This window comes from Leptosomus discolor, chromosome 7 (assembly GCF_034619465.1).
Source record: "Leptosomus discolor isolate bLepDis1 chromosome 7, bLepDis1.hap2, whole genome shotgun sequence".
Lineage (NCBI taxonomy): Eukaryota > Metazoa > Chordata > Aves > Leptosomiformes > Leptosomidae > Leptosomus > Leptosomus discolor.
In genome coordinates this window covers 19,405,047-19,432,358 of record NC_141397.1, presented here as the reverse complement: position 1 = coordinate 19,432,358, position 27,312 = coordinate 19,405,047, and the positions used below count along the sequence as shown (strand labels likewise).

The window sequence follows — 27,312 nt, the reverse complement described above, 5'->3', positions numbered from 1 at the left end:
TTGTTGAGCTCTGTAAGGCTCGATGCTGACCCTTGTCTCCCAGCTGCAAGATGGAGTCCACTCCCTAGGTACCTAGCGTATGCTTTACCGAGAAAATCAGTTTGGTATGCAAGAAAAGCAAGACAGATTTCATTTATGTATCTTCTCTTGCATCAACCTTTGTGAAAAAAAAAATAAAAATACCCAAGCCACCCCCACCCCCAAACTCCATAAAATCACAGATTTTCCAGTAATAAATAATATTAACCTCCCTTATGAAGCAAAGATGCCTGAAAAAAACCTAGTTGAGATGCCTGTGGAATAAAAGACAGATGCCTTTGAGAAGCTTTCTGGGAGACGGTTGAAAGGACTTGATCCAGCACCATTGAAGTTTTGTCCAGTGAAAGAGTAACATCAGAATTCACCGGTTCTCTGGGGAGGTTGGTTCAGGACTACAGTCCAGTTGACATGTCAGTCACTGGCAGGCACTGAAATGAATGCAGTCAGTGTACTGGCACAAAACCCTTCTGACAACAGAAACACAATCTACCAGGGAATTCCCCAGACATTCCTTGGAGTGTTGTGTGGAGTGCAACACTTTGTAGCTGATGGTGAAGCTAGAAACACAGCATGACAATTCTGAGCAGTGGGTAGCCAACAGTATCCTTCCCCACCCACCAAACAATACCAGTGAAGAACGACCACAGGTACAACACTAAAATGAACCCTAGGCTCCACGGTTCAGATTCCCCAGATCAACATCTCCCTCTTGTTTTGGGGAATGGGATTCTAGAAGAGCCTAACACCTGGGAACAGCAAGGGAGAAACAGAGAAATACAAAAATTCAAGGATTAAAAAACAGAAGGGGAGGTAATGATCCCCCTCTAGCATATTCCCTTTAAAACAGTGTAATTTAAAACATTAAATTCACTTAGAAATTGGTTTCAAAACAGTCTGACAGTTTTAAAGACCTTCAAAAATTAAAATATTCTTCACTAGAGTTCATTAAAGTATCCCTGTAGCCCCCTGAATAACTGCTTCCACTTGTTTTGCATTAATATTGCTTAAATTAATATAATCATAAGCATGCAAAATGTTAAAAATTCATTGTGTATACAAGAATAAAACCAAGTTCTAATAGAAAGACTCCTAATATTTCAAGGTTATAGGCTTGGTTCAGTCTCCATTAAAACCAGTGGGATTCTTCCCCCACTGTCCAGTGGATTTTGGACTAGGCCTTAATAAGAGACAACAAAACATGGTGTTTCATGGTACAGGAACACACACAAAGTACACTTGTGTATACACACTAGATGTGAAGTGCAACTTTTGCATTGTGTATCTTAAAACAGTTGCATTTTAGCCAGTAAAATGACAATCACCATGCCAAGACTGCATGCTATGTCAAACTAGGCTGTATAATGAACACCGGTACACGCTCAGAGACGTTCCCGTTGTTACTGTTGCCTAGTGAGCGGCTTTGAACGAAGCTCAATAATACATCCACTTGAACCCAGACATAAATTTGAAAGGCAGAAAGCTGCATTAGTACGATGGCCTGATTGATTTTATATGTGCTCTGGATGACTTTGAAGGCAGGATATCATCTCTCTGACAGGTTTTCCTTCATAGCAGATTTGATAAACAGCAGTGAATAGTGGAAACCTGAGGACGGAGAAAGCAAACGCAGCGTTAAGTTTATTGTGTAACACTTTCTTAAATGAAAGAAATAGGAGATGGAGGGAAAAGGGAGGGAGGGAGGGAGGGAAAAGACAGAGACTGAAAAATCAATTTCTTTTAGTATTTGTCAAGCGCTAACACTGGGCTGAAAAGCACTGCATAAAAACAGAACCTACATGCCACGTCTTAAAATGAGTCACTCAGAAGCCTAGCTAGCTATAATGGAGCCTGCAGCATTCATTATGTATGGCACAACCGTTACGTGACTTAAAAAATTTAAAAATTAAAAACACTTGCATCTTTCCTTGACATTCTTATAGCTGTACTCATCTATGGTTAAAAAGGATGACTGGCACATCAGTTATGCATTATCTCTGAGCAATAATTTGATAATACAGTTGCAGAATATGACACAAAGATACTCAAGAAGAAACTGAAGGTCAAGGTTTTAATAAGAGTCCAAAATTAAACATTGAATTGATTTTGAAACACTAAATTCTATCTCTTCTTTTCTTCTTTTTTTAAATTGGCCACGTTTCCAACAACCCCCAAATTATTCAGGCTTCTCTGAATAATCAGAAGGCTTGTTACAGCCAAGACGCTTTACAGGAATCTGTATTTCCTTTCTGTCCATCCTGGCCAGTGACAGCCAGACAACTCCCATTTTCATACAGAGCCTGGTGATTTTAGGGATTAATTATCTGTTCACCAAAATAAATATGCCATTTTGGTGTGGTCTTTTACATTCATAAATTTCAACCAAACACACTCTGTTATTTTCACTGAAATAAAAACTAAGGCTCATTGGAGATGCTGAAATAGTTAATTTCTGAGTGATTCAGAATACACCTGGACTAGGACTTTCTCCTCAGGAAAGCGGTCCCATCAGTCACCCACTCTAAAGCTTTCCCTGTAAGGCACAGAGGCAGTATTGAGCAGAACTCCAGCCAGTACTGAGCACCACATGTGCTTGCCCACGCACCCTGCTGTCATGTGTTACATTGAAGTAACTCTGGCATTACCACATGGCTCTGAGCTTGTGACCTCAGAGCGAACCAGAGGTCACGCGAGAAGCCAGGAGCCGCCAGGAGCACCGTTACAGCGTGGCGACTACTGCATTCTCAGCGGCAGACACAGGGTTTGTACTAGGCTGAATGCGGCACTTTGCACGACTGGGGAAAAGAATTGGGGGAATGGACACGCTTGTGAATTCAGTCCATCGTTTCTACGGCTTTTGTTACAAGTGCTCAATTCAAAATGCAGAATTTCATTTTTATCGGAAACATTTTATGCTTCATGGACACACGTCCACTTCTTTTGGTTTATTTTTGTGGAGAACAAGATTAAAATAGCAGCAATAGCAAAAACTATTTTAGGTCAATCCAACTGCCTTGATTTTTGTTTTTATTTCATTGGTGGAACCAAAATTAGCATATAGCCACACAGCTGCTCTTTCAAATCCAATCCTAGACGGTTTAGGTTGCAAAACCCTTACTAGGAAATATATGGAAAAAAAATTTACACAGACTTCTGCATTTATTAACAAGCCTCACTTATCACTCACTTTTGTACAATATACTGGGCTGGGGGTGGGCTGAATTTGCTTTTACCATAAAAACGTAAAGGTAGGCACTAAAATAAAATTTGTTACACTTATGTGAGATTTTACTAGACGTGGCCACAAAACATGTGACCCTTCTCAAACAGGTTTGCCACACTTCACATGGGGAAAGCAGAATCGAGACTGCCTGCCTTGAGGTTCATGGCCAGCAAACTCCAAATGCCTCTTATGCCTGAGCACATTAAGAGGGCTAGTTCTCCAACTGTTAAAATGAAAAAAAATAATTGTACTGTAAATATCATTAGGCATCAACCTTGCTACCAACGTTCTTCTGCTGAACTTTGACTTTTGCATATTTCTACGTAGCCTTGGCACTCTTGTTGTAGGATAAGAGTATGAAATTTTACTCTTACTAGACTCTTACCTCTTCACTTTGAAAAGCATGGCTGTTTTCCTGTGTTTTGTGTTTTAAAGCAGTAGCAATAAAGTTTTTGAAAAGCACTTTGAAAGTTGCTTTCAAAGGTCTTGTTCAATGAGACCTTTTATGAAGAACTGACACAGAGATGTTGGTATACCAAACAGAAATTAGCAACTCTCTGTTTTCGTACGTTTCATTAGAAACACCACCCAAAGTCTTCTATAAAGCGTTCTATTTGTTGTAAGATTTCTATCCCACCCAATCAAAAAAAACCCCAAACACAGCATCCTGTCTCATTTAGGGAATCATAAACAGTGAAGACTGAAGGCAACATTTTAATTAGATTTTTTTCTGCAGTTAGCTTAATTACTGTACACTGCAGAGACAGACTTAGGTGCCTTATACCCAAAGAAAATGTTAAAAAATAAGTAATTTAATGCAGCTGATCCATTAAAACTAGACTTTAAAAACTGCTTTGGGAAAAAAAGTAACAAGGCTTTGTCTTCTGACTGGCAGTCATTTATTTCCTGATCTTGCCTCCTCTACAAACAGGAACAGCTAGGTGCATCCCTTAATCTCATAAGGAGCCAACTGTGTGTGTGGCTTTAGGAATCACATGTGTTCTGACTCGCATACAAATGAACAAGCCCGGACAACCTGCTTAATTTCATACCACAAAAACCACCTGACCTACACAAGCAGATGGCAGGTTTTATCCTAGACCAAACTGGATGTCGCATTAGGAAAGAGAGCCGCGGTATCTGAGCTAGGATCCAAGTGGACAGAAGCGGCCACTCTATTCAGATGATCACCTACACAGACCTCAGTAACAAAGCTCCTTTCCTTGGAGAGAAGTAATGAATTTACTACTACTAAGTGAGCTGTAGAGCCTGTTCACAAGTCTCTTTAGGAAGCTCAGCTTCTATTTTCATGCATTTTATTCTTTTCACATGTTAAAACACACTCACTGTGCTTTTCTGTGATAGCAGATGCAACAATAAATTCTGCAAACAGAAGGGCATTCACAAGTTTAACATCACAATATTAGCTCTACCTACAGCAATATTATTTTGAGGTTCTATTCACCTCTCCCTGTGATTTTAACTGGGGATTAAGCTACATTAAGCTTATTACAGTGATCTTCTTTTCGGCTATTACCTTCATGAAGATATCAACATCAAATACGCAGAAAAAGTTATGGAGATAAAAAGAGGTATGCGGAACTTCCTTTATCTGTTCTTACTCACTTTTCCAGCATTCCTTTCTGCTTGAGGATGCGAAACACTTCTGCAGAAGTCTGTGGTCCTTGCAGTTTCTGACCATTCAACATTTCTTGCTCCAATTCTTCAATAGACTGAACAACAGAGGGGGAAAAAAAAGGGAAGAAAAGGAGAACTATGATAAAGTTTTCATAAGCCTCACAACATCATCTGGATGGAAAAAAAAAGATGTTACTGAGGGTTTTTCCTTTCTCAAAACTCACCTTGAGTGAGCACATATAATATTCTCCTATATTCTTGCTATAAATATTCTCCTTAAATCTGCATCTCCCAACATCTTCCCTCTACAGTTTTTTTTTTAATCACCCCTTCTTTTTAACACCTTTACACTCACTCTAGCCTTGTAAAACACTCAAAAATGAGAGGAAAGAGAAGGGTACTCCCCCAGTACACCTAGCATCTCTCAGATACCTGTACTATCACTCCAACAAACCAGCAGTGCCAGTACTTGCAACAACGAATCTCACTCAGTGAATAAAGTACCTTTCCAGTTTTAACGAATGCTTCTGCTACACGTCGATTCCGGCCACCGTAACACGTTGTGATGAGATCAGCAACTCCACAGCTCTCCAGGAAAGTGGCAGTAGACACCTGCCCTTTGCAAAAAATTCTGGCAAAGGCGATCATCTCCATTAGGCCAAGGCGAATAACGGCAGCTTTGGTATTGTCACCGCAGCAAAGGCCATCACAGAACCCAGCTCCTACTGCTACTATATTCTAATGAGAAGAGAGAAAACATACGGGAAACGAGTCTATTACTGCTTACAGAATCCCAGGAGACACCAAAAGACAGAGTGCAGATGTTCTTAAGAACTGCAAACACTTTACTAGTGTAAGATTAGGTTGTAGTTTTGGTTTCTTTGGGTTTGTTTTTTTTTTTGATTTGGGGATTTTGAGGTCTATGGGATAACCTTAAAGAAAAAAAAAATTACAAGTCTTCCATTACAAAGTATTTCCAAGGATAAAAGCATAGTTAAAGCTCTGGAACAAGTCGCCTCAGAGGCTGTGGAGCTATTATTATTGACTATCTTTAAGAACAAAAGGGTTACACTACACCCAAAGAAGGTTTTATCTAATTGAGCTGTTCCTGCCCTGAGGTAGGGGTAAAGTTAGACTGACATCCCACAGCCTTTTTATCTATATTTTCTTTATGATTAAAGTAATATTGAATCTAAGAAATATTTATTGACTTCCATGCTGATATGCTAAGGGACCAAATTCAGCCAAGCTAACAGTATTCAGCTCTTTTAAGTAGGCAGAGTTCCTATAACAGTAGCAGTTAATCAAGGATTCCCAGAAGGTTCATGACACAGAATGACCTTTCCTAATGTGTGGGTTTTTTTTTTTCCCTTAGACCTGGTGACAGCCTTCTACAAAGAATGTGCTCGTTCTTCATGAACAACCAGCTATACAGTCCTTTCTTCGGTTTACAAACATAGAGATTAGTTGAGAGACATTTGAGTGAAGTGACTATAAAAGCTATTTTCTGGCCCGGGAGTCAGAGACTAGCCATGGTTAGTTTCTCCCTAACAAAAAGAAAATAAAAAATTCCCTCCCAAAGATAAAACATTCCAAAAAAGATGGTGTTCTGATGTACTGATAAAGCAAACAAGGAAGCAATAGATGTACTAATATCTTCCTGCATGCAACAACAGCAGCAGGGACCTCAACACAAACCAAAGGACAAACAACATTATGGCACCTAATGTAGCACCTGACACAGGGGAAAAAACCAACCAACGAACCCACCCAACTTTAATGTTGCTGAAGAAACAGCAACAGTCAGAAGTTGCTAATGAAAGCAACAAGTTGATTAACAACCATTTTTGTTTTGGTTTTTGGACTGTAAGAACCAAAAAGTGCAGGCAGCTGCAGTGCTGTGTGGTCAGTCATAGCTAGGTGACTCTGAATCAAATGAGGTCAGAGGATGAGTCATTTCTTTTCAAGCAGCGAGCTGAGGTCTAATGGTGACCTTAGAAATTGCAGACAGGTATCTCAACATCAGATTGGAAGCAGCAAAAGACGACCAGACTTTTAAAGCTGGTACTTTAGATCATCTTGGCTTAAATCTTGTCTGTGGTGATTCAGTCAAGGTATATTTTCATCAGGAACCTCTCCCTTAGCAACCCCCAATATTTGTTCATCTGGTGTCAAAGCAAGAGGAAGTCAAACAGGTATTTACGAAGTTTTCAGATGGGATAACCCAGTTAAATGGAATTTACACATATGTGAAGTCTGCAAGTGTTTGATGCTCAGCTATAAACAAAAACATTTTTGAACAACCTCTGGGCTTTTTGTATGTACTTCTTGAACGCTCCAATACTAAAGCTTCCCCTTCTCTCCAACTTTGCTTGCTTTGACTTTCCTTTCCCCTTTGAAGCAGGCTACCCAATCACAATTTACAGTATGATTTGGCCGCTGGTATTTTGTTGTCTGCTTCTACCTTTTGCAATGTTTGTCTTTGGAGCAACAGAACTATTGTTTTAAGCAAGTCACACCAAGCCTAGCTACTTATGAGGAAATGTGGTAAGGAAGAAGGGAAGCTGTGAGTCTAACTCTGAAACACTAAGCGCCTTGTTTGTACAATGTCCACATTGTATTTTCTTACACATAGTTCGCAAATAATGAGGAAACAAGACAAATGATTATGCTCTAGAACACACACACATGCCTAGGAGGACTGTTACATCCCGGTCTACATAACCCTCAGGCCACAACTATGAATTTACAAGGTTTACCATATAGTTCCATTTAAATCCTTGAAGAATCTATGACAACTCTCTTGTGTCTAATATACTGTAGAGAACTGAGTTATACCACATTGAAAGTTACACCTTACTGAAAGATGAGCCACTCCTTCTAAAACAAAACAACAACAAAAAAATCTCACAAAACTTGAGACCGAGTCATCTTTCAGTCCAAAACAAGACCAAACCAGGCAGCTTAGTACTCGGAAATCTCTGGGTGCAGGCACTAAGCCTAGTTTGTTTCAGGAAGATGCATAAGAAAAGAACAAATTAACACACAAGAGCCTAATGGCACAAGCACTAGAGCGATCCTCTGAGAAGCAGACTGAGCGGGGAGAGTCACGTATCCATCTGTCAAAAACATCTTTCTGTATCTGATATGGTTGATCCTGAATACTGACACTACCAAAGCCTACACCTGAAGTTACAAGAGTTCCTGCAAATGCAATGGGTACAGATTTGTGCGAGAGGAAAGAGCCCATGCTTCTGCGAGCTCTAAGACTCCCTGTATTTACATACACAACATGGAAGTCTGAGAGCCCAATATGCAAGGACAACTTTAGCCTACAGACAAACCTGTTGTTCCAAAGGTTCTAAAATACTGTCACAGAAACACCAAAATGACTGCAATACAATGGTCCTCTTGGCCTGAGGGATTCAGAGCTCTCAAAACCAATTCACGCTTGAGCAAACACATTTCCCCCAACTCAGCATTAACAGCTTTTTACATTAAACCACGCATCCTGTAAGCAAGATGCACAGGGTGTTTTTATTTGCACATGGTTTTAAGCTACTAAAATACTTTGCACTAACAGGTGCATCTTTAGCTGGTCTGGTATCCAGAAGCTGGCATTAGTCTTAGTCCTTGTTTTTCTAGATCACGAACACGGACTAGATTCAGTTATTTTATCACCGGGATAGTGAAGCTATGCTCCAGAAAAGAAGTAGTGATGCCAGGCAGTGCTCACAGTATGTGTCAGACCAAATGAGAAAAAGTGTCTTTTACTTGCACATGACCTGCTGCAAACATGCCAGAAGTCACAAATGCAAGGTCAATAGATGACCAAGAAACCAAGGCTAACAAGTCTGCAGACTTTGCTGACAGATTGCTCTTACAGTTAGTGCTCAGAAACATCCATTTACAGTCCTACTCTGTTTACAGTAAGTTTGTGGAGTGCTCATGAAGACAGCTTCTGAGGCCATTTCTGAGGCAACCATTACCTCTCCATAATGAAATGGATCATTAGAGAACTAAGCAGAAATGTTAATTCACCTGGGACGTCCAGCTTTCCTTGAGGTAGTGTCACAGCTCAGCACAGCCTTTCCCTCCTGCTGATACATGAACTGGGAGCTCTTTGGTTCACATCATGGCTGAGAGAGGTCAAATGAAGACTCAACAAATCAAACACAGTATCAGCAAGACTGTCAGAGAGGTTAAGCATAAACTGCTTGCTTGCTCCTGGCAAACTTGAACGTAAATAGTGGATTTCACTTTTCACTTAATCTCAGGAAAGAGTAATTGCCACAATCAACAACTACAGTACCGAAGCTGACTATACAACACTGACTGCCATAAACACACTTGGCAAGACCTTTGCAAGTAATAGTGCTGGGTTTCATAACCTGGTAAACAATAAATCATCGTTACACTTCTTACTTCTTTCCTTACAGCTAAGCTGGAGCCAGAAGATTTAGAGATGGGCCTGAAGCAACCTGAAAGGCAGCCACAGCTGCTCCTCCTTCTCCTTCCTACATTTGCCTCGGTCCTTCACTGCTGCCACTTGAGGGTTTTTAACTCTCCAGATCCCTGAACATATGTATCAGGCAGCTGGAGCATGGCCATTTTGCCATATCTAGAGATCAGATTCTCTCTTCTTCACTCACACTCACCCCTGGCACTGCTGCACTGGGTAAGTGATTCTAGTACAGTTTACACCCAAGAGTGCAGCTGCCAATGTTTATATTGCCTCTCAAGTACGCTGCGAGGTTCATACACCAGCTCCGTCTTGCCTCACATCTGTGCTGTTTGATTGCAAGACCACACACTAAAGACTCTAAGGACACTTCAGAGGTTATAACTTCGGGTCTGTGCTACTCTGCAGTATCGCATTCACCAGCATCGGGGAGCACATCCATATGTATGCATAGCTGCACATACTCCTCTTACAGAGGCGTCATAACCTTTAAGCACTTCCTAGGAAGGACCCTTCATTGTCTGGCAAATGGCAGCTGGAATTTGTAGGTGGCCTTGGATCACGCTGCCTGTAAAGCCAACTGGATACCTTGAAACAGAACTATCCAAATTTGAAGTTTATTAATTTCTGACTTCAACCCTTAGAAAAGGGCAATAAATAAATGTGAAATGTGCTTCAGTCCTCAAAATAAAAAAATCTGGATAGAAAAAAACATGCCAAGCACTTTTTTTTCCTACAGCCAACAAGTTACTGTAGACAGCTGTTCATCCCCAGTAGCACCAGATTTTGTGAAGTGACTACTACTGCCTATTCAGCCAGCCTCCAAGCTGATGCAAGGCCGCAGCTCCACTGCGCTGATTTCTATACTTCAATACATCTCCATCAGCCCATTGTCACAAAAAATACAGTAAATGAAGTGGATATTTTATATATATATATATGCATATATATGTATGTAAATAGCAATCAAGCACATGTTCTTTCATGATCACCCAGCTGCAATACCTATTATTACAGTCTGAATTCAAATACTCTTAAGAAAAACAAATTTCAAACCTAAAATTATCATTATTGTATGGGAAAGCTGTGCTCAGAGCACTCTGTTATTTTTTCTCAGGCTTTAGGCAATCTTCTATATCAAAAATCTTCCCTGCTTAGAAAGGCTTGCAGAAAGAAAGAGCAAGGTTAAGTATAGACTTTTAACAAGATCTAGTCTATTATGCCAGAAATACCACAAAAGTCTTCTTCTCCCAAGCTGGTTATTTATAGAAAAATGCAGAAGCTGGGAAAATGTACTGTTTCTCATGGTGTACTATTTCTCATCCTTTACATACCAATACAGGAGTTGCTTTTACTATTCCACATCCAAAAAGACCGTCTGGACCGGCATGTCTGCCTGCTTGCTTCTCTCCTCTAAGCTGTAGTTTGCAATGACGCTGATGACATTTTGAATTGGCACTGCTATAGAAAAGAGACTAGAACCTCTCTTTTTATTCCTGTCTCTTCACACAAGGTGACACTGGCATCTTCCGAAATAGTGCTAATTTTTACTATTTTGTCACAATGTAACTTTCCCACTTTAATAAAGTAACTGTCAGCTGACAGAAGCTACACTTTAGATTTTTCCCTAAAAACAATCACATGAAAAGATGCTTATTTTCCACATTTTTTATTACAAAGATTATCAGATTAACCAAAAAAGCAAAGTGCTCATTGTTACCCTCAGCAAACAATTCTCCTAATACTAAGAATGTACAACTTCTAAGAAAAAAAGCTCAAGTTTACATTCCACTATTCACATCTGAGCTTTGCATTTTGGTTTGCACAGGCAATAAAATCATACCCATCTGTTTAATCTTAGCTTCATTTTCTTTCAGAGGCATACATGTTCCCAATGCATAAAATTTTGTGATGTCCGAGTTAAAAACAGATCAGGAAATTATTTACATGCTGTCAGCACAAGATTTAGGATTAAACTAGAAAGGGTTTTGAACGAAAAATTACTGTTAAAAGTATTATTTTAATAACATTTTCTTTGTGATTAAGGAAGAGTTGTATGTTTAAAAAACGTCATCTATACTAGCATGACTGATCTATGCTACTTTATAGCGGTTCATGCCTTTTAATTGGGCAAGAAACCCAGAGCATTTTTAAACAACTTAATCTATCCTTAATTCACATTTTGTTTAGAGCTCATACCATGCACATCTTTGGAAGTCTCAACTCAGTTAACAAAATATACTGCAAAAAAACAAATGACCAGAGCACACAGAATATATATAGCTTTTTAGAAATGTAACTAGAGTTCAGTCTGCAGGATGCATGATGAATAATGAAGCAGAAGGGAGGAACAAAACAAGGATATAAAGAAAATACACAAGTTTCACCTCAATATGTTCCCAGGTCAAGAACAACAATTTATTTAAATTCTTCTGCACTTCCAAAGAGATACTGGTATCTTGCCTGACCTGGGCCTTTACAGTGGAGTTTGAGTATCCGCTGACTAGTAGCTCAGTTTGATGGGCATGCTCATCTCTAGCACACTTTCACGAGATTTATCTGGAATAAAAATTACCTGGGACAGAACTCCTCTATCAAGCAAGAACTTAAGCTAGCCAGAAACCATCAGGCTGAGCAGATTTCAAAGCAAAATAAACCTGTAAAACATTTTGACTAATTTCATGAGTCTATATACAGGGATTTCTTTCCTGCTAACCTCCCACATCACCACAGCATTTTAAAGCAATGGCTATGGGGCCAAATTATGAGCTCCACAATCTTGAGAAATCGCTATAAATACAGTAACTCCAAAGCATGTCACACCAAAGTGCATTCCATTAGCCCAGTGCAGAGACCCATGACCTCCTCCTTCTCAGGACTTCCAGTATGACAGCTCTCAAGACAAAATTATCAAGAACACCAGTACGCCAAAAATTATATTATAGCTATCAATCTACTTCCTGATTCTACTTCTACTTGCTAGGAATCAGAACTCCTTAGCTTAAAGACACCATTCATTGGCTTGGTAGCTCTGCAAGTGAATGCTGTAGTTTACATGCAATTTCAATAGAGAAAACAACTCAATACAAAATATTTATGCAAAACATAAAAAATAAAAAAGTAAGCCAAATTATCTACTAAACCACTACACCCATCAGAAATGCTTCCATGATAGATATCAGTCAACATGAACTACAGTACCATGGGCCAGAGTGCCAAGTGACTAATACCTTCCTTTCACAAAAGGCCTGTAAATTAACCTGAAAAAAGTAGCAATAAGAATATGTTTAAGCTAGCCTTTGCTTCCTGTCAGCATTCATTTTGTCACCAAAAAATTCAGATGAGTAACTATCTGAAATGACTATTCAGGTCATTTCTGTATGTGATTATCCACACAAACCTTATGCAGGTCCACAAAATACAAGAGTGCTCACATTGCCTAAGTCAACAAAGAAGGAAATAGTTTTGTCAACAGACACAAAGGATTAATGCCAACTTCCTTCTCCCTTTCTTTTTGTAAACACACTGTTGCAAAAAGAAAAGAGGCTAAAATGGATTTAGAAATACGTTGACTAGTTAGATGAAAGATGTAGAAATATGCAGAAAGAGAACTTGGGAGATGGTGAGACAAGGGTCTAAAAGCCAACTCTAGAACATGCTACTCCCTAATCTCCCATCTGTTTCTTCTGGAAATGTTATGTAGCAGTTTTATATATTACATGAAGCACAATAAACTTAATTCTTTAAATTAAAAGACCCTATTTTTTCTACAAAGATCACTGTTCCATCTGTGTACCAACTGCAGACTGCTAATCTTACCTTCAGAGCACCACAAAGTTCAACTGTATCTGCATCATCTACTACAGTTATTCGGAAGTTTGGAGTCTGCAGGAGTTCTTTGAAGAGAAGGCCATTTTCCAAGATTTTGCTGCCTGTTGAGAGAGAAAGCAACGCTAAAATATGAATAACTTATTTGGGTGTTATTTAGCCTTTCTTGTGCAAGCCAAAAGACTTAAAAGCAGAGATAAGGTTATTCTATCTCTGTCCTAAACAGACTCCTGTTTTAAGTAAGTATGAACATGTCTACACCGCACTTAAAAGTTTTGCACTGAGTTACCCTGGACTTCTTCATAATTCATTGTCTGCTCAGCAACAGATTCTAAATAACAATTCAATTAATTCTCTATTTTCTCTTTTTTTGATTATTCTCTTTAAAAAGAACAGTTAATAATAAACCAAAGGTGAATTAAAAATATAGTAGGTGTAAGTCTATCAATTATTTTAAGGCCCTGCATTCCAGAAAAATATCTACTGATAAAGGCATGTCAAGGATGTTTTATTAATTGAGCATACTGCCACTGACAAATGTTTCTAAGCACCAAGAAGTTAATTCAACGATTCGAAAATAAGTTCAATGCAAAAGCTGTTAATGACAGTTTACAAAGCTAAAAATGCACAAAATTCTAAAAATTAACACTGAAAAAATAACATGAGCTCTGTGCTATATTATGAACGACCACCTGTATGAGTATACACACGCACATATGTCTATCTAGACACTATGAAATCCAAGACTAGGCACATTATGCTGCAAAGGTGTGCAGACCTTAACACAGAACTAAAACCATGTCTACCTTTTGGGGGAACTAATTATTTTGAGAAATTAAAATATGATAATGATACCTTAAAAAAACCTCACAACCCAAACATGCATAAAGGTATTATCTGTGACCATAACACCTGAGCTGGAGTACAGAATATATAATCATTTATCCGTATAAAGCCATGAAGACCCAAGACAAATCTTAAGCACAGTAATAAAATAAAGCTGTCATGTAGAGGGTGATAAAAAGCATGCTTAGTATTACACCTGCTAAGGTCACAACCCTAGGAAGACTAGGTAAAACTGCACTCCTCCCTCTCCCTCTATCCCTGGTATTGTCCTAGTACTTTTGTACGTATAAACATTCTAGGAAATTCAACCTTAAAATAAAAACCACCCAACAGTTTCTGATAACAGCCAGCTAATGTTGAAAACAGTAACATTTTATCTTTTTGGTGTCCAACTGTGAGGACAGGAGCATGTTTTAAACATTCTTATTACTCAGAACAGTACCTATTGTGGTTTCACAGAATTTCTCTGCAGCCACCTCATTGGCAATGTTAGCACCCATCAGCACACTGATGTCTATTCCCATCTTCTCTCGAATAATGTCTGAGATCAGCTTGAGTCCCTCCGGGCCTTCATCTATTCCCTGCAAGCAACATTAAAGGGAATTACTAAAAAGTCATTCATTAGACACAGGAGAGAAGAAAGCACACCACAATTAGTCTTGTCCATGGGTCAGAAGTGCAACAAGGCCTATTCAGAGACTAAAGATGACAAGACTTGCTACTCATGAAACTTCGGCTATTGTTGTGACATCTCCAAGCTGTCTTCTTTTCACAGGAGGTAGCACCTTAAGAATTAGGACTAAACTCTAGACGATGGTAACAGTTTTCATTCTATGCTCAATCAAAGACCTGACTCTAAGAAGCGCTGAATATTCAGCTTTGTTAGTTCAGAATCTCAGCTGCTTATTTTCGGTGTATCCTTACTAAAACCAGTGAAGCATCAGCAATCCATCAGTTGTGAATCAGGCCTGCACTTGGCTTTGAAGTTGCACCAGAACTCACAAAATGACAACCCAATAACCTGTTCTGTGAAGAGGTATCTGAAAGGAAATAGTGGAGACAGACTCCCTTGTGTATAATACCAACAACAGTTTGCTAGAGAAACCCAGTTTAACCATTTTGAATACTATTACAATTGGAACAGCTGTTCACAGATATGTAGAAAGCTGAACTGAACCGAGAATAATTTAAGACCACCCCAGAGATCAATGATGCAATGGAGAAGAGAGTCTGATACCCTGAATTGACTGAACCAAGAACACCAAAGGAGACCACTTTCTTCTCACAAAACCCTTTTCTCCCAGCCTGCTAAATGCACACTCCTTTCGAGTTTTTAGAAGAGCCGCTGGCAGACAAGCTAGTGAAATGGTCTTTCCTTCCCACAGTATACCACCTTTTATATAGTACTGGTTTTTAATATTGGGGATTTGGTACTTTTGGGGATCGGTAATTTTGAATTCTGGCTTAAAGGCAAAAAGGCAGCATGATCCTTTACTACTTCCACATACACACACATTTGTACATTGCCAGTAGTGACATTTCAGGCAGGCAATAATTTGCATTTCCGCAGATCAGAGGTGCTACTCTTTAAATAACATGGTGCAATCAAGAGACATGCAGAAATGACTGTATAAACCCGGCCAATTAAACTAGTGCTTGCATTGCTCCATTATTTTTCAATCTGTATCACTTAATGCACAGCTCTGCTTTCTCATCTTTAGTGAGGCATACAGAAAGAATCTGAAAGCAAGCACACATATACATGTTGTATTTTTCCCTCACAGTGTCAAAAATGTCCCCACAAAATAACTGTAGGGCCCCACCTTCTAAGCAGGCAATTAATAAACGAAAAAGCACGTACACATTGGGAACAACTTCAAAAGCGTGAATACGTACACAACAATTATTCATCAAGTGAAAGAAGATCAGAAAGGCTTGGGTGCCAAATTCAGCTCTGCTATGAAACAGATGTAACTTCTGACAAAGTCAGGGAGAGCTGCACCTGTTTCTTGCAGTTAAACGCAATACTGAATGATAGATGACAGGAGAAAAAAACCCTCCCCCAAAAACAAAGGCTCCAACATGGGAATTTCCACTGGGCAGCAATGATCCCCAGGCAATGCAAGTCCAATTCTGTGGTCTTATCACTTGCATCCTAACAAGCCTGCCAGAGCAATCCCTAGGGCTCGTGTATAGGTAGATGAAAATGAGATTGATGTTGAGGCTGCCTGAAAAGTATTCTGAATGACCTCCACTTACCCTGCTTCCTGTGCTCACTGCTGTACCGCATCGGAACACGTACACGGTTCCTCCCCCCACACCCACACAATGATTTGTTAGGTTTTCAGACACCAGTGATCAGAACTTATGTAAAGCAATATAGCTGCAAATGTTTCAATGGGAACACAGATTAACCAGCAGACAAATGTCTTTATTTCCCAAAGACTCAGTTTTATAATCAGATGTTAGGCTCTGCTTGAAGATCAGACTGTCAAAAAAAGAAAAAAAATAAAGACAAAAAAAGACTAAAAGATGACACACTGCTTATTTGCCAAGCAATTTAGAAAGCACAGAAACAAGAGGTCCCACTAATGACATTTTTCAGAGTAGAACTGCACTTTAACTGCCAAAGTTAACAAAAGCCGCTTCAATAGCATTAGTGTTGAGCATAATGAGATCACTAAAAATATGACTTTGATGAAAGCAGCATGCATAAAGAAGCTGCAAAAGTAGAAGAAAGAATGCATTTCTGCCTCTACTACTTAGTTTCATTGTGGCGTTAAATCTCTGCCCTTTCTTCTGAAATGATATTTCTAATGACGCACGGTTATGCCTTTTCATAAAAGCTAACATGTACTTTGCATTCTCCTGCAAAAATATTAAGGGGCCTGACACCATTTCTTTCAAAAGACCACCTACTGATGCAGTGTCCCAACGTGACACTGGGAACCTGCCTAGTAATCAACTCTGCTTTGCATGGCAGGTGCCACTATTTTACTCACCCTACACTAAGTTCAGTCTTTTTGTTTTGTTGGGGCTTTTTTGTTTGGGGTTTGGATTCCTTTTTTTTCTTTTCCCTTTTTTTAAGGTAAGTATTTCCCCCCCTTTTTTTTCTTAAACATAGCCATTAATCAACACTCCATTAAAGCATTGGTAATCAGTACCCTGAGCAATAATCCCAAGGGAATACAGGAATACAGAATCTGACTTCAGATCTGTTGACAAAAATCCTCATTTACTCCACCGATTTCATTAGAGCTATTCCTATCACTAAGGACATGAGAACATAAATTATATTCAACAAATTAAAGGAGAACAAAGTTTATCTTGATCTTACAGAAGAAAGCAGCATAAACGGACAACTTCAAAGCAATAAACTTAAAGTCACCTAGGACAGTTGTGTGGTTTTGATGCTATGCTTCAGCTCTTTTAACACTGCCTTATTTTATCCTTCTGCAATATGAAAAGTTTATCTACAAAATGCAGCAAGTGCGCTCGGGAAGCACTACTTTTACATATATCTCAGCAATATATTAGGTCAGCAGCGACAAAACAAAACAGTTTTGATGGGCTTAGTCAGCCAAACTGAAGAGACAAGCTTGCAGTAAGTAGTGATAGGGGGTTTCTATTCTTTTTAAGCACAGATCCATAAACGCATAATTTTCCAGAAATGACAGTAAACAAGAGAATGTGTGCTGAGAAAATGGCCTACTCGCAACTAAGTACAAAGCAACAACAAACTAGAATCTTCCAAACCTTGTGGGAATATCTTATTCTTTGCCGCTAAACACACAGAAGAAGAAAAAAAACCAACCCCACAAACCAGCTCATCCACATTTAAAAATTCTCCTGCCACCAAACCCAAAAACACTCCAGTGGCACACTTCCTGCACCTCTGCCTCTTCCTATTTCTTATGTTCAAACTGTCTTTTTGGGCCATGCTGAGCAGACTCTCTTGTTGCAACACAGTGTTTGACGTGAACAAGAGCACTATCCTCTCAGTCACATGAAATTCTCTCAGCAGTTCTTGAAATGATCAACCCAGCGTGTGGGATGTGCGCTAACAATCAAGCATTATGCTTGTGCTCTTTTCTTCATCTAATGATGTGTTTGGAAACCACAAATAAAAGATTAGAAAGCTTGGTGGTGCAAAACATATTCACACCCTCCTTCTCTTTAAAAGTCTTGTGAACAGACTCATTTTCCTGTTCCTGCAAGTGCTAGCCTAAAATAAAACACCGCATAACAATCCACTAATGATCGAGACAAATTCCAATCTTACATCTAGAAAGGTTTCACGAACAATCAAGTGAATAATGCAAAGAGACTTTTTATATCAAAATATCAAGCCATCTTGTTTTAGAAGATTCCATGGCACGTTCTCTGTTATTCATGCATAGTATTTATCATACCTTTATGAGAGTTATACCGAGCGCTTTCTTGGGTACCCGTCCTGTGATTTCATCGCAGACTTTATGAATGAACTGGTGAGGAATGACGAAAACTAGCAAGTCTGCATCCTGTACAGCTTCATTAAGGTTTGGCACAGCAACCTGTGTAGTTACGGGAGAGAAAAGCCACATAACTTCTTAAAATTAACACTACACACAAGTGTTACCTGGTAAGTAAAAGCACATTTTGGATTTATACTGAATGCTACAAACTACTGTGCTTCATCATTGAAAATAAGCAGTAACACAAACTTCCCAGAAAACCAAAAGAAATTAAGCTTTCAAACAAGCTATTTTATGTCTTGAAAGGGGCACCTTCACAGCCACCAGCATGGTTAGTGCCATGAAAAATCAAAATGTTTCCTAATATTCAAACAAGTACTTTGAGTAAGAAAATATAAAATAACAAGCTGCCTTCTCTTTGACAAAATAATCTCAAATTTTGACAAATTATTGCATGTAGAAAAGTAGTTTGTATTTAGTTCCTTACACACTTAAATTTCTTCTCCAGGCCTCTTACAGCTCCTAGTTTATGTTCCCTTTCTCTGTACTCATAGATTTTGGTTACCCTTTAAGAAGGTGACCTACTTTGAAGTCACTTGCCAGGCTCCACTTTTCCTAACACTTGATGACCATCTTAAAATAACACTCAGGTTTAAAATGCAGCAATAAGCTCAACCTATTGATAAAGAGAACAAATTTGAAGGAGCAGATAGTGGACAGCAGAAACACCGCACTTGCTGAAGGCTAGGGAAATGGGATTTCAGCATTATTGTTAAAGAGAAAACTGCATGAGTGGCAATTCATGTTCTTCCTGCCCAAAATCTCTCCTGAATTGTCAGTGGCTGCAGCCTCTTCCTATGTTCTTGAGGCAAGAGTCACCACCTGCCCACCCACCATCATGTTACACCAACACAGAACAGATCTGGAGTCCTACTGTTCTGCTCCAGCAATGCTACATCTAACATGCTGATCTGACTGCACACAGCTGAAATGCAACTGAGACCCACAAAAACTACAAATGGGTTGCAGTTTGCCTGAGAAACACTCTAGTTCTCATCCTGTGATACCTTCTAAGAGTTTCAGAGTACTTGAAATCCCTTCAATTCTCACTGACCAGCCAGTTTCCTTCCAATGTTGAGGCCCAAATTTTTTTTTAATGAGTATGGTCAAAGCTGTTAATCTTGCCCTTGTTTTCACATTTGTTTCCCTACATAGAAGCTGAAGTGACATAAAGCCAATAGTGAGACCGGAGGAAAAAAAAAGAAAAAACCTGAAGAGTACAGTGCGTTGGATTTACTTACCTGCGTAATTTCCTAATTTTACTTGTTCAAATCTCTGATCTCATCAGTAACAGCATACACTCTGAAACATTATAAAGCCTAAAGGTGTTAACAAAACAAATTTCCACCTCCATTCACAGCATGAGCAATATTCCCTCTGCTCCATAATCAGAATTTAGCTTCTAAGCCTTACCACATTATCTGGCAGCTTGTATCCAGGGAGATATTTTACATTTTCATGTTCATTATTTATGATATCTGTCAGTTTTCTCCCATTAATATTCTCCTCAAAGACCCACATCTTCACTGTGGAAGCAAACTTTTGCAATTTTTTTACATTATTGCCAATTATTTTGGCGACCGCAGAACCCCTGCAGGAAAGAAAACAAATATATTCTTAAAAAATTATGATTTTGCTCTGGGAGAAAGAGATTGTCTTTAAAATAAACAAAAATTCACAGGTTATTGGACCAGTTACTATGCAGCATTTTTGATCTAGTAAAACAAGTGGAAAAATACACCAGTCATTCACACCTGCTGCTTTCTCTCAAATATACCTCGAGCAGGTTGGACTGAAGCATTTACTGAAAACGTCCTTACTTACTTTGTCTGCTTATTGACAATCCAGTGAAAGTTTGGGTTATTGTATTTCCAGAAATCAAATGGATTGTATCTTCAAGGCAGTGGTAAAAAGTGACATACTCAATTTTAAAAAACGCGTCCTTTCCACCTTTAAGAAACGGGAAGCTGTCTTTGCTAAGATGACTGATCCATCTTATCATTGGTATTTTGGGGTCATATACAGCAGACAACTGCTGTACAATACTGATATGCATTTAAAGCCAAGAAACATTTATATCTTGCATAAGTTATAAGCTTTATGCTTATGCTGCCAACCTCACAGAATTTAACTGCTGCAATGGCATCCTCTGAATTTGCAGATAGACAATTCCATTACTGTCAGCCTCATTTTCTCCCCAGGAACAGCACACAGTGAGACCCGTAGGATGGTGGTCAATTTTACTACTCAAATCTCTAAGCAACAATGAAATTAATCAGAATTAGTGAGGCTACATACAAGGTGAGGAACAAACGCAACTTTCCCTTCCATTCCTATCCTGAATGCTACATGGAAGAAAAAAATGCAATTTTATAAAACCTGTTAACCTAACCTTCTTTCCTGGGACAAGAAGGTGGCTTCATAATTAGTGATAACCTACTAAGCTGACAAAAAAATATTTAGAAACACGTGGTAAAAATACACAGTGTCACCAATCTGAGGCTTACATGTGTACATGCGTGGAAAATGCATGCATTATTAGGAGGTAAGAACACTTTAATTTTTCAAATCTACCTATACTCATGCACTCCCCTAAATTTACTATGGACATTGGTTATAATAAACTCATAGCTGGCAACTAACCAACTAAACTGAACAGACTCATTTTGCTCCAAGAGCTTTTAATATGGCACAACTCACTGTGCCATATTAAAGATGTGTGCTACCACAGGCCTAAGGTCACTTTCTAAATAGTGGCAGAAAAAAATATATTATTCTAAGTAGACCTTCTTCATTTAAATGATAAAAATGTCTTAAAAGACTAGAATGTACTTCTCTAATAGCACTTCACATACTACCAATTTCCCTGGGTTCAGGAAGTGATACAGAAGCCACAACTGTCAGCCACCTCTTATTAAGCTCATATTCTAGATCTGCATGCACACAGAGTGGTTTCCATTGCAAGAGTAGACAACTCACCAGCTCAACCCCCAAATTTCAGATCCACACAAACTGTATGAATCATCCAATACCACACAGATATATGTTCCTCTGAAAGTGCTTTGAGTTCCCTGAACAAAAGCACATTTACTCCTGCAGATTCATACACAAAGTCCAGATCCTGGCAAATCACTGTTTTCAGGTTCGAACTTCACACACATTCTGTGTTCTTAGTGTTGATAAAGAAAGGCAGAAATAGCTGATTCAGCAACTGTCCAACTTGGGATTTTCAGTTTGCCAGCATAAAGTTTGGCAGCTTGTACTACTTGAGTGAGAGATTAATTCCATTACTATTTAACACTGAAATGCTTTAGCTGTCTTTTTTTCAGCCTTTGAATGTATTTTAAAAAAAAAAATATAAAGATTTCCCTAGTCTTAGTTCCTGAATTCAAGAAGGTTATTCTGACTGGCTTCTCTGGTTCCTCATTTCTTGTTACGTTGCAACAACTGTTCTAGGACTAAATTAAGCAAGGTCAAACAACTGACACCGAGTCTAAGATTGCTCTATGCAAGGTGAAATACCAGCTCCCCACACCTGTTAATCCAACAAGCAAGCCTATACTCTCCTTTGTGCCCTACTACTCCTCAGTGTGTACTCTGAGGTAATTTACTCGAATACCTGGCTCGTCTTGCATACTCCTGACGCATCACAAGGCAAAGGAACAGGAATTCTTGGCAATTTATTTGTAGCAGTAAGAGTTTTACTGTGAGCTAGGCTGCAAGACTTGGTGCCTGCAGCAGCTCAGTTACACAAGAAAAACCATTGTGAAAGATTCCTTCATAAACCTTAACCCTGACGTGCTCTGAGGGATGGTCAATGCTATTCAAGTAATACAAGGCAGTTGTGCGCCACAGCAGTTCTCTTCCTTGCAAAGAGTACCAAAGGTACGCCCAAACACAAACACATACACTTATTTAACACCTCTGAAGAACTGTATCTGACACTTACTGAGCAAGACCACCCACTTTGTCTCCTGTCCCTCATTGTTAGTGTGTCACAGTTGGTCTGCTTTCCTTATCACTTTAAAAGTAAAGCACAAAATTCAGAAACTCCTAAACTTGCCCTGATACCAGCATCAGTGGAGGTCACGATATGCAAGTGCAAATACCATTAACTCTAGCTCTACCACTTGTCGCTGTAGAACCACCTCAGTTAAGCCACAAGTTTTACCTCCCATTTTTCTACAGCAAGTTCGTAGCTGTATGAACCCCTCTATTCTGGTAACTTCCCATCTCTTCCCAAACTCTACAGTTTCTGTTCAAGCTGGACAGTCAGATAAACAACTTGCTCTAGCAAACCAGACAGGGATAAATTCTGGCCATGCACACCTTGTTAACCTGCCCTGGAAGTGTTATCAGAAGAGCAGGCTGTAGTACACGTTTGAGGCAGCATTTGCAGTGTTTTAACTTAATCTTGGCACTGCCCTTGAATCCTGAGGCTCCAAGGCATTTTCCCAAGGTATATTCTCTTCACATTCGAGAAAGCTTGCATAATTCCCTATCTTAAAGATCCCAATACAATCATTTATCCACCAGCTGAGTAACCCTAAATGGGCTAGGCCAGCAAAAAGCACAGCTCCTGCTCTCCTATGCCTTGTAAGGCTTCTGTCCTGTCCCATGATCTTCCATCAGTGACCCCTGCCAAGTCAAATTCCTTGTTAAGGTGACCTTCCCTGTAGCAAATCGACCAAACAAGTCTGACTGGAAGTAGTTTATCATCCAAGGCGATTGGTTCAACCCTACTAAATGGTCACTGTTGGGCCAAGCTCCCTTAGTGGTTTTTTTATCCCAGATATAGGTTAAAGGGCTGTGAGAAGGCAAAGACATCCATACAGTTACTGGCACTTGTGGGACAGAATTATTTCACACAGAACCCCAAAACCCCACAGTCTCCAAACTGCTAAAGATGCCAAACGCCATGCAGTTCAACTACTTACATGCTTAGAATTTAGGTGATACCAGTCACACACTCCAGTAATACAGGCTTCAAAAATATATGACCCCAAAATACCAATGATAAGATGCATGTAAGTGCTTCAATTTATTTCTGTTTATCTGCTTTTGAGCATTAAATGCTTCCACTTAGGAACCACAGGCCCCAGTTCAAAAAGGCACTTACATGCACACAGGTACACAATTCAAATTAAGTCCTCTTTAGTTCAATGGTTACATATGCTATTGAATCACAGTGCTCTTTGCAGCCAGCATTTGGTGTCTGTCATCCCTTGGTCTCTGAGGAAGACATCACCTACTTCTCCAAGAATGATTGTTTTCAGAAACGTTTAGGGGGAAAGGGGAAAGGAGGATGAGCGAGCTGTTGCACACCAAGTAATTTGCAATTTAAAATTAATTACTTCAGTTTCTTCTTTCCTGCTGAAAAAAAAAATTGCCACCAATTATTTGAATATATTTATCCCCAAAAGAAAGAAAAAAGCTGATGGCCAGTAATAGCATTATCTCTTCCTCTCAGCATCACAGATATGGGCATTTTGCCACCGAAATATCCACCCTGTTAGGCAGAAGCTTTTCTTGTTATTAAGCTGATCCAATGAGGTGAAAAGAAAACATATATGCATGTGGTTATTGCTAGTAGGCAATATGTACAGATCCTTTAGCTTCTGCAAGTGTGTTTCACAGTGAATAAAATATAAATGCAGTCAAACTTCCTGTAAAACTTTTTGTTAGATTTCAAGCATGGAAGAATGGCGACAATACTCCTAAAAGATTGATAGGTCTAACTACATCATTTTCTTCTGACATATATTGCAAGGCACAGTATCTCCCCGTTCATCTGACAAGCTAGCGCAAGGAAAGCAAGAGATATTGCACTGAAACATCAGCCACTCCCTCAACGAGCCATCACAAAGCAAAACATAATTTGCTAGTTCCTGATATTTTTAACTATGCAAAAGAGCACCAAAAGCCAATTGCACGGAGGGGGCAGGCGGTGAGCAACAAGTCTGAGATCATCTTGACAAAAGGCTGTTTAGTTTAATAAACTGCAGTACTTTACTCGACACTAAACTCCTCTGAATTTAGATTTAGTCTTAAAAATCAGAATGTTATCAGAAATAATGTATGCTTAGCATCAGTAATTAAAGTGACAAACTGTGAAGACATGTTTATGCAACACATTGTACTTAACTTATTCATTGTAAATAGGGACCCAGTGTAAAAAGTGATCAGGAATGGTAGAGAAATTGAAGCAGCAAGCCAAAGAGTTATTAACACAATGCTCCTCTTAGAAAAGTGATTAGTAAATCTACTGCTTTCAGTGGACACAACAGTAAGTTTAAGTCTAATTATAAGCCAGTGATAGATGCAGCAATAAAACCTTGTCTCAAGCCTTCAGTGTGCCTCAGCACAATCAATTTGTAAAAGAAAAGGTATTTCAAACAACCTAGCATCTCGCAACTCACTGCCTTGTAAAACAGCTGACATAGGAAACCCCCAACAATACTTGAGGAGTGGAGTTGTTACAGAAGTCCTACAGGCAGCGCTTAGTTAACAAAACAACGTTCAGTATCTTTAATGTTTACGTCACCTGACATCGGACAAACCACACAACAAATACCAGGTTAAAAATAACCTGAAATAACTGCTTCGCTGAACAGACGGGTGCCTACAAGCACGCCAGAACAGGGTGCTCGATCCTGCCGCTTCTCCCTCCCTTTCCTTCAGGGCAGTACCTCTGCCTCCGAGGGAGACCCAGCGCTGCAGAAGTCCACCCGTTCGGCACAAGGGCGCCCAAAAGCCCGCCACAGACCAAGCCCTGCTGGCAGCTGCCGGCGACACCGCGTTTCGCCACCACCACCGGGGCCGCCGCCTCCGGGGCGCGGCTGCCCTCATCGCCGCCACCCGGGAGGCGAGCGCGGGCCGGGGGCACGACGGCGCTGCGCGGGAAGCCACACCAAGGCCCGGGGAGGCACAGCCCCAAGGAAGGGCAGGCCGGGGCCGCCGCTGAGGTGGCAGCCCTCTCGGGGGCTGCCGCAGCCGCCGCACTCACCAGTTCCCCGAGCCCACGATGCAGACCTTGAGGGGCGCCGCGGAGAGCGCCATGGCAGCGCCACCCGCGCCCCGCCAATGGCCGCGGCGATGGGCTCGGGAGGCGAGCGCCTCACGCTCCCCCGCCTCCGCCGGCAGGGGATCGCCCTCGTCTCCCTCCGCCCCTGCGGCTTGCCGGGAAGTGTAGTTCTGCCCCGCGTCGCTCTCTCCCTCTCCGTGCCGGCTCTGTGGAGGGGTCGAGGGCTCCCGCCGTGGAGGGCGAGGCTAACGGCAACGGCCCAGGGCCCAGGGCCGTTGCCGTTTGCCTCGCCCTCCACGGCGGGAGCCCTCAACCAAACCTGACAGTCCTTCAGGCGTTGTGCCACATCCTTATTGTCACCGTGTTCTACTCCACTAATGCCATACATTTCAGTCATATATGTCACAACAAAACTCTTTTGCTCTCTCCTAGCAGCACTGAATAGCTTTGGAGTAAATCTGTGAAGCGCCCAGATGTGGAGGAACCAACGTATCAAGTAATAATGTAGGTCAGGCCCGGTGGGATCTTAATGAGAGAAATAGGGGTGTTTTCAAATACTTCTTTCCCCTCATGTTTTACCCAAAATCGTATTGTTCTCCATCCCCCATGCTTCTCCAGGGTGAAAAAAAAATGCGGATGAGCTGTTGGTTTGATAAGATGGTTTAGACTCATCTGTAAATTTTTTCATCAAAGGTGTATTTCTACTGACACCTTTAGCTGTATTTAATAATAACCTGGAAGCACTCAGATACGTGTTCTTGTCTCTGTGCAAAGATAGTGCCCCCCTCCCTTTGTTAGAGTAAACCATATACCAAGACAATGCCCTTTCGAGCTTTTCATTACAGGGAGCTTCAGCAGACTTCTCTTGTACCTTTTCCAAGTGGCTTGCTTGGATCCTGATGGTGTTAGCAGTTCCTGAAATGCTCCTTCAATCAGAGGCTACATGTGAGGAAAAGTTGGACCAGCTTGTTTTCCTTTTGAGTCATTGCAACTGAAGCACCATAAACTGCTACCTGGTGTTCTCCTTTCTGTTTAAAAGTGGGGTTTGAATTTACCCCACTGCCAGTTTGCTATCAATTTAAACTAAACCAGAAGGGAAAAAACAGAACATGCCTAAATCCAATTTTCTTGCACTAGTATCTTCATTTCCACTGGTATAATTTCCTGATGTGGAGAAAAACCTCATCTCATTATTGTTTGAGTTCTGTGAGTGAGTGTTGATAATACCCAGCCTAGCTTTTGAGGGACTAGGGAAGAGGTAGTCCTATAAAATTGAATAACAAGTGACTGGAGTCTAAATACTTAATGAAATAGGTGAATGAAAATTATGCAAAAAGTACATCCTTGATGCAAGCATTTCAGGATCATTTTGATGACCTGGACAGAAAAGATAAAAGTCTTTATTAAGCTAAATGGGAAATACCAAAAATACAGACAAATTATAATTTCTATGGAGTTTTTCACAAAGCTGACAGTCCTTCAACAGTCTAGAAGGCTATGGTCCATCAGTCTGCAATATTTTATGAGGGGGAGGTGTTTACTTTTGTGTTTTACACAGAATTGTCATTGTGTTCCTGGCAGCCTGCAACCTGAACTTTAACGTACATCTTCACCATGAACTAAACTGCAGTTTAGTTAAACAGTTAACTCTGTGAAGAACCAAAATACAATGTAAACACATATTAATCTTCAATAATCCTCAGATGCGTTGCAGAAGTACATTGCAGAGGCCTAGCCATAC

The 27,312-nt window shown here is 40.1% G+C and overlaps 1 protein-coding gene across 2 annotated transcripts; it reads right to left on the bottom strand.

Annotated features, from left to right (window-relative positions):
• Window positions 1-1,510: 1,510 nt before the first annotated feature.
• On the bottom strand, window positions 1,511-25,606 carry GPD1L (glycerol-3-phosphate dehydrogenase 1 like). Of its 2 annotated transcripts, none has more exons than XM_086467797.1 (8): window positions 25,554-25,606; window positions 19,961-20,138; window positions 18,446-18,586; window positions 14,467-14,614; window positions 13,179-13,297; window positions 5,402-5,635; window positions 4,886-4,992; window positions 1,511-1,644 (listed from the first exon to the last, which is right to left on the bottom strand). In XM_086467797.1, the coding sequence occupies exons 1-8, from the start codon at window positions 25,604-25,606 to the stop codon at window positions 1,548-1,550; spliced, it is 1,077 nt and encodes a 358-aa protein (XP_086323923.1). In that variant the 3' UTR covers window positions 1,511-1,547. The 2 variants fall into 2 exon arrangements, with proteins under 2 accessions (XP_086323923.1, XP_086323922.1); XM_086467796.1 differs by having other exon boundaries at window positions 13,179-13,291; window positions 14,476-14,614.
• Window positions 25,607-27,312: the final 1,706 nt, after the last annotated feature.